The 15,269-nt window shown below is 40.2% G+C and overlaps 6 protein-coding genes across 6 annotated transcripts; 3 read left to right on the forward strand and 3 right to left on the reverse strand.

Moving 5' to 3' along the window:
- Positions 1-15: 15 nt before the first annotated feature.
- On the forward strand, positions 16-3,231 carry RAD1 (ssDNA endodeoxyribonuclease RAD1; the record flags this gene model as incomplete). Its single annotated transcript, XM_448123.1, has 1 exon — positions 16-3,231. The coding sequence occupies one exon, from the start codon at positions 16-18 to the stop codon at positions 3,229-3,231; it is 3,216 nt and encodes a 1,071-aa protein (XP_448123.1).
- A 163-nt stretch (positions 3,232-3,394) lies between these two features.
- Positions 3,395-7,648, reverse strand: SWI1 (Swi1p; the record flags this gene model as incomplete). Its single annotated transcript, XM_448124.1, has 1 exon — positions 3,395-7,648. The coding sequence occupies one exon, from the start codon at positions 7,646-7,648 to the stop codon at positions 3,395-3,397; it is 4,254 nt and encodes a 1,417-aa protein (XP_448124.1).
- A 793-nt stretch (positions 7,649-8,441) lies between these two features.
- On the reverse strand, positions 8,442-10,091 carry PEX5B (tetratricopeptide repeat protein; the record flags this gene model as incomplete). Its single annotated transcript, XM_448125.1, has 1 exon — positions 8,442-10,091. One exon carries the CDS (start codon positions 10,089-10,091, stop codon positions 8,442-8,444), a length of 1,650 nt encoding a protein of 549 aa, XP_448125.1.
- Positions 10,092-10,980: 889 nt separating this feature from the next.
- Positions 10,981-11,901, reverse strand: CWC2 (active spliceosome conformation promoter CWC2; the record flags this gene model as incomplete). Its single annotated transcript, XM_448126.1, has 1 exon — positions 10,981-11,901. One exon carries the CDS (start codon positions 11,899-11,901, stop codon positions 10,981-10,983), a length of 921 nt encoding a protein of 306 aa, XP_448126.1.
- A 590-nt stretch (positions 11,902-12,491) lies between these two features.
- On the forward strand, positions 12,492-12,926 carry NHP2 (snoRNA-binding protein NHP2; the record flags this gene model as incomplete). Its single annotated transcript, XM_448127.2, has 1 exon — positions 12,492-12,926. The coding sequence occupies one exon, from the start codon at positions 12,492-12,494 to the stop codon at positions 12,924-12,926; it is 435 nt and encodes a 144-aa protein (XP_448127.2).
- Positions 12,927-13,306: 380 nt separating this feature from the next.
- Positions 13,307-14,899, forward strand: GLE1 (nucleoporin GLE1; the record flags this gene model as incomplete). Its single annotated transcript, XM_448128.1, has 1 exon — positions 13,307-14,899. One exon carries the CDS (start codon positions 13,307-13,309, stop codon positions 14,897-14,899), a length of 1,593 nt encoding a protein of 530 aa, XP_448128.1.
- Between the last annotated feature and the right edge of the window lie 370 nt (positions 14,900-15,269).

Raw genomic sequence — 15,269 nt, forward strand, 5'->3', positions numbered from 1 at the left:
CACTTAATGAACTAGATGCAATTGTTTGTACAAGACGACTCCGATGATGAGTTGCAATTGGAGCTGTCCCAGCAAGAGGAACAGAAGCAGAAACAGTTCAATGATTCACGTAGACTCATAGATGAGACTCAACAGAAGAACGATGAGCAAGTATCTGTGGTTAGTGAGACCACTGTCTACAGTCCAAATGATGAAGACGCTATACTCTATCCACTAATTCCAGATGATCTTGATGAATCAACTGAGTTCAAGCCCAATATTGAGGATATAAGGCCTGTTGACATACAATTGAATCTATCGTTGCCGTTTCAGCAGCAAATCATTGAGGATGTGCTTGCTACTGATGATCCTTTAGTAATTATGGGTAAAGGGCTTGGTATGGTCCCCATTGTGTCTAATCTGCTTCACGTACTAGCCACTCCTACTGTTATAAAAGGGCAATTGAAGCGCTCCCTTGTGGTTGTCTTGAATGCCACCGGGTCAGAGAATCGGCAAATATCAGAAGAGCTTGAGGAGTTGAATTGGCTAGTAAATGCAGATGATAATGCTGGGCCCTTTGCTAGCATAGATGAAGATGACGATGATGACCCTAAGTACTCAATATTTAATGAAGTCACGGCGGAAACTCTAAGTGTGGAGAAAAGAAGGCAATTATATTTAAAGGGTGGTATTGTCAGTGTTACGTCTCGGATATTTATCGTTGATTTGCTTTCAGGAACTATACATCCAAACAGAATAACTGGTTTCGTAGTTTTAAATGCTGATAACTTGAGAAATTTTTCGAATGAATCGTTTATTTTGGAGATATACAGATCAAAGAATAGATGGGGTTTCATAAAAGCGTTTTCAAATAACCCAGAATCATTTTCGATGTCTTTTTCTCCATTGATAAATAAAATGAAAGAGCTTCATCTTAAGAATGTTCTTTTATGGCCTCGATTTAGGATTGAGGTATCTGCCTCACTCAACAATGAAAAAGTTATCAATGGTCAGATTAGGTCGGATAAGGTTATTGAAGTGCGTATTAACCCCACTAATGCAATGTCACAGATACAATTTGGCCTAATGGGTTGTTTGAAGAAATGTATAGAAGAATTGACACGGAAAAATACAGAAATATCGATAGAATATTGGAATATCGAGAATATTTTGGATGCAAACTTTATCAGATCTATAGATGCGATAATGGTGCCAAATTGGCACAGAATTTCTTTTGAATCAAAACAATTGGTTAAGGATATCAAGTATTTGAAGAGATTATTAAAGATGCTCTACTCCAGTGATGCAGTTGATTTTTACGAAGAGGTACAGCTTAGTTTAGAAGCTAATAAGCCGAGTTTGGGTAGAAAATACTCAGAATCGCCATGGTTAATGGCAGAGGAATCTCAATTAGTTATTTCATATGCTAGACAAAGAATTTTCAACGGTCAGGATTATGTTTTAGAGGAACTTCCTAAATGGGATCAGTTACTAAGTATACTTGATGATATTGCCTATGAGAAAACAACTAGAAATATTGAAGGTTCTACCCTAATTGTTTGTAATAATAACACCACTGTGTTGCAGCTAAGGCGGGTAATCTCAAAATATGATAATGAGTTTGGTATGCGTAACATTATGCTAAGTAAACTTGAATGGTACAAAATGAAGAGAGAGGAGCGTAAAAGAATTGTTCGAGATTTCAAGAAAGAAGAAACCGAGCCTGAAGTACAGCTATCTGTCAGTTCCTCTTTTGCCAAGGAGGAAGTAGTGACCAAAAGAAGAAGGACTCGTGGGGCTGCCGCTGTAGCTGCTGTGCAAAAACTACATAGTGCTGGTTCAGGCATTGATATAGAGGATGTGATTGAAAATTACGATTTTAATGCGGAAGCACAGGGAACTATGAAATCTACGTCCGATGATTTGATAGAAGATTACAGGGTAGAGGAACAAGAGGGTTATTATAACGTTGAAGATGAAGGAGAGTACGATGACTTTGAAAACAGTACTTTATTCAAGGAGTTTATGAAAAGAGAAGCTGATCTAATTGATCAAACAATGCAAAAGAAGAAGGAAAATTTTGAGTACTTGGATAGACAGGATCAATTACTGATAGAAACTTTTAGTAGGATAGGTGATGACGTTTTATTTGAGGAGATGATGCCATCTTATATTATCATGTATGAACCTGACTTAGCGTTTATTAGAAAAGTCGAAATCTTCAGAGCTTTAAAAAGAGAGAACCCTCCAAAAATATTTTTTCTGTACTATGGTGATAGTGCAGAAGAACAAACTCACCTTCTTTCTATAAAAAAGGAAAAAGATGCTTTTAGTAAATTAATTAGAGAAAATGCAACTTTAGCACAGAGATTTGAAGCTCAGACGGATCTCTCACATTTCAAAAATCTTGCTGAAAGAAAGCTTAAGCTATCCAATATCCGGAAAACTAATACTAGAACTGCAGGTGGTCAACTTGGCCTGCGAGAGCTAACTCAAGATGTAGTATTGGTAGATACTAGAGAATTTAATGCCGCGTTGCCGGGTTTGCTGTTTCGATATGGGGTAAGGGTAATACCATGCATGTTAACTGTCGGTGATTATGTTCTTACACCAGATATTTGCGTTGAAAGGAAATCAATATCTGATCTAATTGGATCTCTCCAAAACCATAGACTTGAGGCGCAATGTAAAAAAATGTCTAAGCACTATAAGTATCCTACGTTGATGATAGAATTTGATGAAGGTCAATCATTTTCACTTGAACCTTTCAGTGAAAGAAGGCTATACAGATCAAGGGATTCTTCTACTACACATCCGATATCTAATAAGTTATCTCAAGATGATATTCAAATGAAACTTTGTAAGTTAGTGATGAAGTTCCCAGGACTTAGAATAATGTGGTGTTCTTCTCCCTTGCAATCTGTAAATATCATATTAGAATTAAAACTAGGGAGGGAACAACCGGATCCAAATATAGCAATTGAATTGGGTTTGCATAGGAAAATGGGTTTGTCTGAAAAAAGCATTGACAATGAGCAAAGCTTTAAAAAGCTGTTATCAATTCCGGTCTTGTCTAAAATAGATTACTTTAACATAAGAAAGAAGGTCAAAACTTTTAGGAAACTAACAAAGATGAGGCTTATTGACATCCAGAATGTTGTTGGGAATGAAATGGTCGCCACAAAAGTGTATGAATTCTTGCATAATGATGATAACGACGATGATGACTATGATATAAGTGATTTAGATTAAGATGTGCATACATGAAAAGCATAATAGGACAATGATAATATTAACTTCGTATTTAAATTAGTATTTTGTATCTGCTTAAAATTAGAAATGGAATATGTAACAACTATATGTATTGTATCTTATTAATTTAATAGTCATGGAAAATTCTTTTTGAAATCTTATTTCATGCTCTCGATAATATTTCATCTTTAAGTTCAATAAGGCATTGTGTCTGCTGTAGAATATCGGGGTGTAAATATTGATTGGTAATAATTTCGATACTTTCAATTTCTCCCGGGAAAAGCTCCGGAACAGCGGCCAATGTTTTAGACGCAATTTCATCTTTGTCATTAGTTTTCACCTTTTCATCAATTTCAAGCGCTTTATCTATCATTAAGTTGACTAATTTCAAGCATGATGAACCAATCAATGGAGCAAGTTTCTTGAATTCCATGTTTTCCATCACACTATTTCCGTTCGCCTTTGATAACTCATTGGTATCCCCAGATATATCATTGTAAAGCTTCCCTAATGAACGCAGCTTGTAACCGTAGTTTTCAGCGGTAGTTAGCCATATTAAAGGCATATTTTTCTTTAGTGTGTACTCATTAACAGATTTCTCATCACAAACCTGATCTACAATTAGAAGTAGAGATGTTATTGATTGTGAAATCAAAGGTGTCATGCTATAAAGCAGTGAGCTTGTTTCATTTATTTGCTCAAAGGGAATCACAGAGAGTAGAAATGAAACTACATCATTTAGTAATTTATATTGATCGCCCTTACAGTACGCATCTACTAGCTTTTTGGTTAGCAGTTCGTCTTTACTTAACGAGTCGTCTCTAGTGGCAGATGAAAATGAAAACAATAAACGCATTATGATATTTTTGGTCGATTGCTCAGTCGATAGCAGCTTAGAAAGTACATCCACACCAAATGACTGATATTTGCCCCATGTTAGAGAATACTCGTTATAAGACAGTTCGTCACTTCTTAAGCTGCCAGAGTTCTTCTTTGGTTCTCCAAAACTTAAGATCAGAATTAGTAGTAAAAATCCGTCCACGGACGAATGAAATGGCATTAGGTGAGCAATGTTAGACAATGTTATGGCAATATCTTTTCTGAAGTTTAGTCTTTTTCTTTCAAAAACAAACTTTTCGTGGTCTAAAAACACTGCCCATAACATATCGGCAAAAAATCTTCTTAGGAAAGGGTTAGATGCTAATATCCTTGCGTTCGCCTCTGAAAAGGAAGCATTTCTGAGAATCATACAGATGGTAGATAATTGATCTGTTATAAGAATTCTTGCATTCTCTGCACCTTTGGTGTTTACTTTTGTCAATGGGCAATCGACTTCATCTTTTACAGCTCTTAGTGACAAAAGGTAGGATGGCACATGAAGCTTATTTGGAAATTGATTCTGCAGGTACTTGACAGGTGTTGGTAAAAGATCCCATGTGTTATTGTATATTGGCTTTAGTAAGTCACTTATTTCACTTGTCATTGGGGGTATTGTATCTTTACTGTCTTGATTATCATTTAATGACGAATTTTGTAGGATATCGGTACCAGTTAATGAATCGACTCTTACTGAATTTCCACTTTCTACTGTGTTTTTTGCTAATTTATCAAAAATCTGATCAATATTGTGATTCGTCTTTGAAAATGTGCATGTATCATTGGACAGGAAGGATTCCACCTCATCGCTAAGTACATAAGAAAACAAATTGGTTTGAAGAAGCCTTAAATCTGATTTATTTTCACAAAGGTTGGAGAGTAAGTTGATGCCCAGAATGCACAATGACTCAATCAATTCTGGGTACATTTCTATATTTAATTCAAGTACAGCATCTGAGCTGGTAACCAGTAAGGTATTGAGTGCAACATTTATTTCACCAATATTTCCTGCCTGTAACGACATTGACAAAGCATGCAAATTTACGGTACCTAATTCCGGAGCAAACAAGAAAATTGGTTTGTTAGCATTCACTTTTTCTCCTACCTTAGCGACATATTCAATATCATATCCATTAGATCTTTGAATAACACGTTTGAGAGGAGTATAATTTCTACATAGAGATCGCTTGTATACTTTTGGCAATTTTTCCAACTCCTTTTTATACTGATCTTTTAGTTTTTGCTCTATAACCATTTTTTGCTGTAATTGTTGCTCTTCAATATATTGTTGCTGTTTCTTTTGCATTTCTTCTAATTGCTTCTTTTCGAGTTCAAGTTCTTTCTTAGTCTTTTTCTTTTGTCTTGGTTTCCTAGGTTTCTTCACAGCTTTTTTTGCGTTTTGATCTAAATTTATTATACTTGTTGAGGGTACAGGGGTTGCTATCGGAGTTCCTGTTGGTGTATCAGTAGATGCCTTCTTTCTTCTGTTCTCTTTTCTCTGTTTACTGTCAAATGTTGTTTGTTGATTTATCATGGGAGAGTTAGTAGTATCAAAGGATCCCACCATATTTTGACTCTGATTGGAAAAATGCATTTGGTTCTTTTGTGGAATTGCCTGTTGTTGAAGTTGCGTAGGAGTTTGACCTTGATTTTGGTTTTGTATCTGTCCTGGCTGTTGAGAAGGTTGTTGCTGTAATCCTTGCTGTTGTTGTAATCCTTGCTGCTGTTGGACTTTCTTTAATAGCTCTTGCAAAAATTGCTGTAGGAAGAATTTTTTGGCTTGAGTTTCTTTTTGTCCTTCAGGAGATTCTAGAAACTTCTCATATGGGTAGATTAATTTGTAATATACCCCTTCCAATTCTTGGGCGTTTGAAATTTGAAGTTTTTGAGCTAAAAAGTTCCATTGTTGATTTCTTGATATTTGCTCCCCGCCGCCAAGTCTTTGAGTAAACATGAACAGGTAAAATAAATTCACTTTCTTACCTTGAATTTCCGGAATTGATTGTAGAGGCATGTGGATTCTCTTACAGTTTTCTATCAGTGATTTCATGAATAGTTCGTATTGTTTGTTGTTAAGTTCCATTGATATCTTTTGCTGAAGAGCTGGATGTAGATTTTGAAGAATTGACTTTTTTTGCTGCTGTAGATTTCCATTTGCTGGGTTTGGTGAATTTGGTTGCTGCATTGCTTGTCTATTCTGCGCTTTAAATCGAGCCTGTGCTTGAGCCTGAGCTTGTGCCTGAGCCTTCGCCTGTGCTTGAGCTTGTGCTTGAGCTTGGGCCTGAGCTTGGGCCTGGGCCTGGGCCTGGGCCTTAGCCTTAGCCTGTGCTTGGGCTTGTGCTTGTGCTTGAGCTTGAGCTTGAGCTTGAGCCTGAGCTTGAGCTTGGGCTTGGGCTTGTGCTTGGGCTTGGGCTTGAGCTTGGGCTTGTGCTTGGGCTTGGGCTTGGGCTTGGGCTTGGGCTTGGGCTTGGGCTTGGGCTTGTGCCTGCATTTGAGCTTGTTTTTGAGCGTGTACTTGTTGTTGGACCTGTTGCTGAGCTTGCTTCTGTAACTGCTGTTGTGATTGTTGTTTACGTATCTGTTGTTGTTGTAAAGCTTGGAATCTTCTTTGTTGTCTCTGTTGTAGTGCAGCTAATATTGCAGCTCTATCTTGAGGGCTTGCGTTTTGTAATGCAAGAGCATCCTTTCCAGAAATCTTACTGTTATTACTGGAACTCCGTCCACTGTTCTGATTCATTGGTAAGTTGTTTTGTTGCATTTGGTTAGGAATGTTAGGTGAACCATGAGTAGACATAATACTGTTCGAAGGCATATTGGATCCAAATTGCATATTCATGTTATCCTGATTAGCACCTACAGCACCAGGAGTAGAATTACTGCCACTAAGATTCATATTGTTCGATGATCCAGGAGTATTAGCTGACTGATTAAACATCAAGATCTGTTGAGGAGTGTTAGCACTGGACTGTATATTAGACATGGTCATTTGAGGGGAAAGCGTATTTGTCATATTTGCATTCATATTATTATTAGAGTTATCAGCACCATTGAAGTTTAATCCCAATATCTGGTTATCCACCATAGAGTTTTTAGCAAGGATTGCCTGTGGTGACAAGCTGCCGCTGGCTTGGAAATTATTCATTGCAGAAGAGTTCTGAGGAGGTGCAGCGTCAAAATTAGAGCCTACAGAACCCATTGGTGATTGATTAGTCACAAAGTTGCCTGGTACTGTGTATGGAGTATTGGGATTGGATACAAAATTGTTCATATTATTACTATTATTATTCCCATTGTTATTCGATGTATTCGAGATATTCATGTTCATATTCATGTTACTATTATTACTCTGAGTTCTAATGTCTCCATCATTAAAAGGTTTGTTATTGTAAAACTGAGAATCGTCCATCTTCTGGTTCCCTGAATTGGAAGTATCCATTAGGTCTCCAAATAAAAACTGTGTAGAGTTCATTTCGTTATTAAAGAAAGGTGAATCCATATTATTATCGTCTCCTTCGGGAGCACCACTGTTGAAAAAGTCCATCTCACGCCAGTATTGTTTATTGAATTGTTGTGTATAGTCCTAAGATTTTCATAAACGTGTAATAAGTTCACTCGGTGGATGAAGGTGTATAGAGAAAGAAAAACCCTGCTTTCCTGTATTTGTTTTCCCAAATTATATGATAGCTAATTTTCCAGCTTGCGTTACAGAGTTAGGTAGAGTGTCAAAAGTTAGTTTGTTACCACTTTTCAACAAATTATTGTATCTGCAACTTTAACAAACACACTTTGTCCAAAACGTCTTTGTCGTGGCAAGAACAAGCTGTTCAGATTGAAAATTCTTAGTGAAAGATGAACTTTACTATAGGTATGGGTTATTCCCTCAAATATCAACCGAAATATGTTAACTTTCACCTTATCTCAAACTGAATGTGCTAAAGTTTGAACAAAGATGCTCATCAGTTTGCTTATTATGACATTTCGCATTTGTCGTTGCACCAACTTGAAGAAAAACAAACTGGCACCGTCGTGTTTTGAACTCTTTGGCCGGGTAAAGGTTTTCGGATGTTCTCATAGTAACAACAGTAGTCATAGTCATAACCAGATATGCTTTGGGTAACAGGTCGATTGAGACAATTGTAGTTTCATTGATATGTTTATTGAAAATTGTTTAGAGACTAATTTATATAGATATGAAGTAAATGACACCAAAGTTGGTTAGTTTATTGAAGAAAACAAAAAAAAAAAAAACGACAAAATAAAAGAGTGTGTAGTTATAAAAACTAGTTGCTAAACAATATTTTTTAAACATTAGTTAATTAGACACTAAATAGCGTTCAAGACAATATCAAGCGAATGCGATTCTCTATATTTGTTTTTAGCTCGATATCATCATCAGGTATTTTCAATAATGCATTCTTCAGAGAGGTCACAATGGTATTTTTGCCCTGTGCCTCAGTGAAAATTAGGTGTTCGATAAACGACTCAAGGTTCGTCGCTATTGGGGGAATTGGGGAGCCCTGCATGACTAAAGCTGTGAGCAAACTCTCTATTCCCCTTTGCAATTCGCCATTTTTCACTAAAGTGCTTCCCAGATTGTACCGCGCTCTGACAAAAGAGGGTTTCAACTCAATAGTGTTCATATAAACTTGAATGGCTGTGTCGTAACGTTTGGAGTTAGCCAGGGTGGCACCTAGGTGGTTCCAAGTTATTTCATCCTTGGGATCCTGTTCTAGAAGTTTTTCAAAGCATTTTATGGCGTTATCTGATCTGCCCAGCAGATAGTTAAAGAGTGCTAAAACGGTCAGTATATCCTTGTCTCTTGTAATATTTATAGCGGTAGAAGGTATATCTAGTAGAACATTTTCCATCGTCTCCCGGACGTTAAGAATTGACAGTTCCTGGGGCCAGTTCGATATTGTAACGCCTTTTAGTTCTAAAGCACGTGAGAGACACACGGTTGCCTCTACTGCGTTACCTTGGTTTATATGCGACACAGCCAGTAACTTCAATGCCTCCAAATGACCTGGTTCAAGCTCAAGCGCGTGTTGGAAAGCATCCATAGCGCTTTCTTCCTGTTCGTTTTGTAATTGCACTATCCCCAATCTGTACCAACAGTCGACCATGTGTTGTTGTTCATGCTCTTGCAAGGCCGCTTCAAAAGCCAAAATTATCTCACTTAAGTTGCAATTGTTTTCCATCAAGATGCATGCAATTTCGTAAGCGCTTGGGGATGAGTTCAAGTACTTGTTTTCTGTATTGAAAACATAGGCGTCTCTTGTTAGCGGATTGCGGTATGATGGGGAGCGAGCCAATCCCGGGCCTGCTGAGCATGTATTACCCTCAGAGTGTACTGAAGTCGCCTTGCTTGACACGTAGTCGTAGATGTTAAGGCAGTCTTCTTCTAGGTCTGAAGAATAGTGGTAGCCGACTGTCGATGTAGAATGCACCGATTCCTGGTGCTCTCTTTCTCCCCCGTAGGATACAGTAGTGCCCTCTAGGACGTTCTGAGACTCGCCTAATTCACCTTCAATTTGCGCAAATTCACGTTCCCAGTCAAACGACCCATCCAAGTTCAAAGGTTGTTGCAACCCCATGGTCCTGGGCGAAAACCCAATGGGTCTATGTGATACAGGCACATGTCTGGTGAAGTTGTAGTTGTTTGTAGGCGGTGCAGGTTCGTTTATCTTCTTGAACTCACGCACGAGGTCGTACCCGCTGTCATTATTTGCACAGTAGTTTACATTATTGTGTGCGTGACTAGAAGTAGAGCTACAAGTGGAGCTAGAAGCGGCTTTGTTCAGGGTGATACTTGGAATGGCCAATGGCGTAGGCTGGACATTGGGCGCATTGGGCACATTGGTATAAAGAAACGCGGAGGCCTCGTCCCTTGGCGACACTTTGTTCTCCAGTTTCTTGCCAAACCTGAGAGAAGAGTCGATCCTCCTCGTCAGTTGCAGAACACTGTTCCCGCCGCGGCAGTCCATTTCTTAGTGGCACGGCAAGAGCAAAGGTCAAAGATCAGTAAAAGGCTCAACCTGTTTCTTAGACTCCCCCGCCCTTTCAAGTTCGTGGTAGCTACTTGTCTGAGCGCTTTGTGTTGCGAAAGGAAAAGTGTACTGAGATCAGCAGCTATGGATACACGCACACGGATATAAGAGTATAAACCCCGGATGTGTAGCCCCCTGTGATAGTCCCTGCACAAAACCCGCTAGCGATGGGTTTCTCCAACTTTCAGTCCTTTTCCTGTTCTCAAAACCGAAAATTTCCTCCGCTTTTGTCAGTGTCACTTAGAACGCTTCGCACAACTTCAAGTGTAAATCACTAAAATTCTATGTGCAGTTCAGAAGTAAGATTGCGCAGCAGAAGCTTTCAAAACAAAAATAAAAATGGACCCCTAAAATAAAGTACTGTAATGGGAATGAGAACGGGTATGGCTTCTTGTAAATCGTCGCAGCAGAGTCGGGGTTTACAGGCGGGAAGTGGAAAAAGCACTATGGAACAAATATTACTATGTGCCTGCTATTCTGTGAGCCCGCTTTCAAAACAAAATATGATGACGAGCAATTAGTATTCCCACAGACAAGCTAGTACAGTCTGCAGAGTATCCAAAACTACAAAAAATTCAAAGTTCTACTACCGTCATTCAAAAGAGAACATTGGAAAAACGACGCTTCAAAACCCACAGTACTAGAAAGACCAGACCCTATTTATACTGTCTTCCTTCAATAGTGCTAACACCCTCTCCCCCCACACACACACTGCAATCTCCAACTTTTGTGGCTTGATCCAGCCCCCTTGTATTACTCTTCTCAGGACAAGCTACCCGCTATAGTGTTCGGTGTTAAGTAGTGATGAGCCGGTTCCTGACAAATTTCAATCTGAGTCGTAAGACGTGAGTATATTCTTATGGGACATAGCCGCTGTGGTTGTCCTGTACACCTTTCTATGCAGCTTGCGTACTTTGCTCGTGGCCTCGTTGGTGGTCTTGTTAGTGGTCCTGCTTGTGGTCCTGCTTGGGGTCTGCGTTTGTTGTGGCGGTAACAGTGATAGCAGCGCGTTTACCAGGTCTTCTTCCTTGTGCGCGCGCGACTGAGGATCCGGGTCCTCTCGGGCCCACTTGACTAGTAGACCAGTGCTGTCCTGCGCACCCAGTGCCGCGTCCTGTGCCATGGACAGAGACAGAGACTGGTCCCGCATGGCCTCCTTCGCAAACTCCGCTGTTATGTGGTGGCGGTACCGCACAAACGCACAGTTCTTCTCCGGTAGGTACCGTACTCGGTCCATCGGGCCCAGTCTGCCAAACATATACCGTATCCTGCTCTCCACCTGGCGGCTGTTCAGCGGTTTCCCGTTCTTCATAACCGCCGCATTGCCGATATTGCCCACGTACAACGTCCGGTTCTGCTGGTTGAAACTGCCTACCCCTGCCATGTCTTCCCGGTTCTCAGCATGCTTCTCGCGCCCAAAACAATCCAGCAGCGGCGTGCCTTCCACCAGGTACCTGTCGAAGTCGCTCTGCTCGGGTATGTGGTGCAGATACTCGCACTTGTGGCCCAACGCACATAGCCCACGCGCAAAATACAAGCAGAACTTCCACGTCCCGCTGCTGTCGCCTCGCGTCACACCGCTGTCCCGCTCGGGGTCCAGCCGGTGCACAGAAACATGTCTGCTGGACTGCCACTTGCCATACCATATGTTCACAGAATGCGTTTGCTGCGCAGCAGCCAGCTCGCCGCTCACTTCCGCAAGCTGTACCCGCGCCTTCCGCTGCCTCCACCCTTTATCGCTATCCATCAAGACAAGACTGTTTGCTGCCCTGAGTTTCCCAAAGCACAATATCCACTCGCCAAGTAACAATTACTTATAATATGTTTGCCAATGTACCTATGACTGTGGCTATACTATTACTGGCAGTTGCCCCGTTTGGTATGAAAGCCGTTTTAGCAAGGAAGGCCAGAAACACACACAGAAACGCACGCACAACTTGAACTTATTTCCTTTCCTGCGCCCTTTTCTAACAGAATTTTTGCAAAAAAATTTATGGATAATGTTAAGGTCATGTGATTATATTGAGGTGCCACGATACGTATCCCATCCCCCCCCCACGCTATTAGTGTGGTGACGAGATGGGCTTACCTCTCTCACTCTCTCACTCTCACCTCTTGCATTAAAATTTTTCTTTCAGCTAGTTCACACTGAAGTTTTTTGCAGAAATTTTTCAGCTTTGGCGATGAGCATTGCAATAGTGTTATTATCCTGGGTTATCCTCTGTGGTTCTTGGATGCTGACTGTTTGAATATAGAAGACCTTTGCATTTTATCACACATATACACACGCACAAACACAAGCATACACTCACATACACATACACAAACCAAGGAATAATGGCTAAGGAAGTAAAGGAAGATAACTACGAGGCTCGTATGCCAGCTGTGCTACCGTTTGCCAAACCACTAGCGTCTAAGAAGTTGAACAAGAAAGTCTTGAAGACTGTCAAGAAGGCCTCCCGTGCTAAGAACGTCAAGCGTGGTGTCAAGGAAGTTGTCAAGGCCCTAAGGAAAGGCGAGAAGGGTCTTGTGGTCATCGCCGGTGACATCAGTCCCGCCGACGTCATCTCCCACATCCCAGTGCTATGTGAGGACCACGGTGTCCCATACCTGTTCGTGCCATCCAAGCAAGACTTGGGTTCCGCAAGTGCAACCAAGAGACCTACCTCTGTGATATTCATCGTGCCAGGCAGCAACAAGAAGGACAAGTCCAAGGAGGAAGAATACAAGGAATCTTACAACGAAGTTGTCAAGGAAGTCAAGGCCTTGTAAGCGTCCTTACCAAATAAATCACTCCATTAAGAGAACCAGAGTCTCTCTATCATTATTATATGTGTAAATTATATCCTTTTGTATAAGAAATCCATTTAAGAAACCCCCCTCAAGAAATAAAAACCCATTGAGCATTAAGAAAATACATGAGCTGTCATATCTAGGAACTGACAAGGCCATCTAACACTCTGGTTCGATCATTGTGTATGTTATATACTAGTTTTTCCCTCATCACGCCTAAAAACTGAGAAAGAAAAAAAATCACAGAAGTACCACTCTTAAAAGATACAAAAACTGTATAATTGAATAGAACCTCGAAGACATTGGCAGACAGGATCGCTGGCAAATCTCAGGAGTATACCACCGCTGCAGATTAACCAATGCGTTTTGTGCTTGACGAATTATACTCAGACGAGGAGTCCTCGCTCGACCTGGGTGTTGGCTCGGACTCTGATTCCTCTAATGACCCAGACTACTCAAACATCGCTGATCCCCACGACTTGTACTCCCCCAAGCTGAGGATACCTAAGAAGAAAGATGTTCCAACTAAAACAAGAACAGCTAAAGAAGAAGAGGTTACTTTACTGCCCGAGATCGCAAGGATACTGGAGGGCAAGCAGTTTAAGAGTAGCGTCATCGCTGCAAATACTGTTCCCAGTGTAATACATCTGTCCAGGGAAGAGGAACAAAATACCGAGAGCCTGATAGATAAACGAAAGGATAATAAGCTTGCGCACAGCTTAGCTCCAGATGTAAATATAGAGCAGATGGAAGCGCAATTCTCGAAAGTTATGCTAGGAAAATTGGATAGCCTCGAGACTCTGAACAGGAAACGTATCGAAGAAGTCAGGGCAGAGAAAAAGCGAATAGAGGAAGAGCAAAAGAGGAAGTTGGAGGAAGAGAAACGCAGGAAAGAACTAGAAGATAAAAGGTTGAAAGAAGAGGAGGAAAGAGCTAAGAAAGAACAAGAGAAACAAGAGAAAGAACGGTTGGCGGCTCTTGAAGCTGAAAAGAAGCGAGAGCAAGAAGAAAAGGCTAAAAAGCAAGCTCAGGCTCAAGAAAAGGACAAGGCACAAAAAGCGGTAACAGATTTTGACTCAATAAGTAAAACTTTTTGGAAGTATAAAGCTAAGATCAAGTCTATCAAAGAAGAGATTGTGATACCAGTCAAAAATGCTGATAAGGAGCTCAGAAACATTCTATCGAAGCATAAGCGTAAGATTAATCCGAAGTTTGGGCAATTAACCAACACATTTTCACAATTACAGAGTATACAAAATGAGTTAAGTCATTTAATCGATGAAACAAAAGGCCAACAGTTGGCATACTTATGGATATTGAACTTTATTGCAAAAGCTATAGTTCACCAGGCCGAAACGGAGGTGCGTGCAAAGCCAGAATCTTCTGTACCATTAGCAAGGTTGGCATTGTATATAATGGTACGATATCCCGAATTTAAGGAATTATTGCTTGCAAGATTTGTTAAGAAATGTCCGTTTGTTATGGGATTTACGTGTGACATAGGAACAGAAGATGGAAGGGGAAATATGGGTTGGAAAAGAGATTCTTCCGGTAAATGGGAGGAACCTACTTCTTACAACGAACGTATTGGGGCTATGGTTACCTTATTTTCCGTTATAACTAGGCTAGAACTGCCTCAGGAATTTATCCAGACATCGAACCATCCGCTACCGATTTCCCATTCCTGGCATCTTGTTGCCAGAATCGCAAATACTCCATTAAAGCTGATACAAGACACACATTTTGTCGTTCTAGGTTCTTGGTGGGATGCTGCTGCCAAGGAGTTTTTACAAGCATATGGTGTCCAAGCTGCAAAGCTGCTTCAGTTAGTCGGTGACAACTTAACATCTGCAGTTGCTGATAGGAAGTACGTTGGGGCAGCCAGATTACGTATACTTCTGGAATCTTGGCAAGAAAACAAACTGGAAAGTTTTCCAGAAATGGTTCCTTGAATATGATCGACACTAATTCGTTCTTTTTTTCATTTGTAAGTAAAGATAGATACTTAAAACACAATTTGCATCTTTTTTATCTTGTAATACCAGTTTTTCCTGGTAGAAGTATTCCAATTTAGGAAGCATATCATCAGCAATATTGTAATTCCGATAGAATTAATTCTTATTTTCCACAAAAGTAGTGATCAAATATATCAACAAACTTCTTGGTGCGGATTAGCAATATCGTTGCTAGCTCATCGCATTTTGCTGATATCATAGCTCTCATTCCTAAAGAGTCAATGATTTCCTTAGAAAAGTTCGTACGAGAGGGGTTTTTTTCAGTTCTGAAATTTGGAAAAATAATAGCTGCCCACAGTGAGACATC

The sequence above is a fragment of the Nakaseomyces glabratus genome, chromosome J, assembly GCF_010111755.1.
Source record: "Nakaseomyces glabratus chromosome J, complete sequence".
NCBI classification, from domain to species: domain Eukaryota; kingdom Fungi; phylum Ascomycota; class Saccharomycetes; order Saccharomycetales; family Saccharomycetaceae; genus Nakaseomyces; species Nakaseomyces glabratus.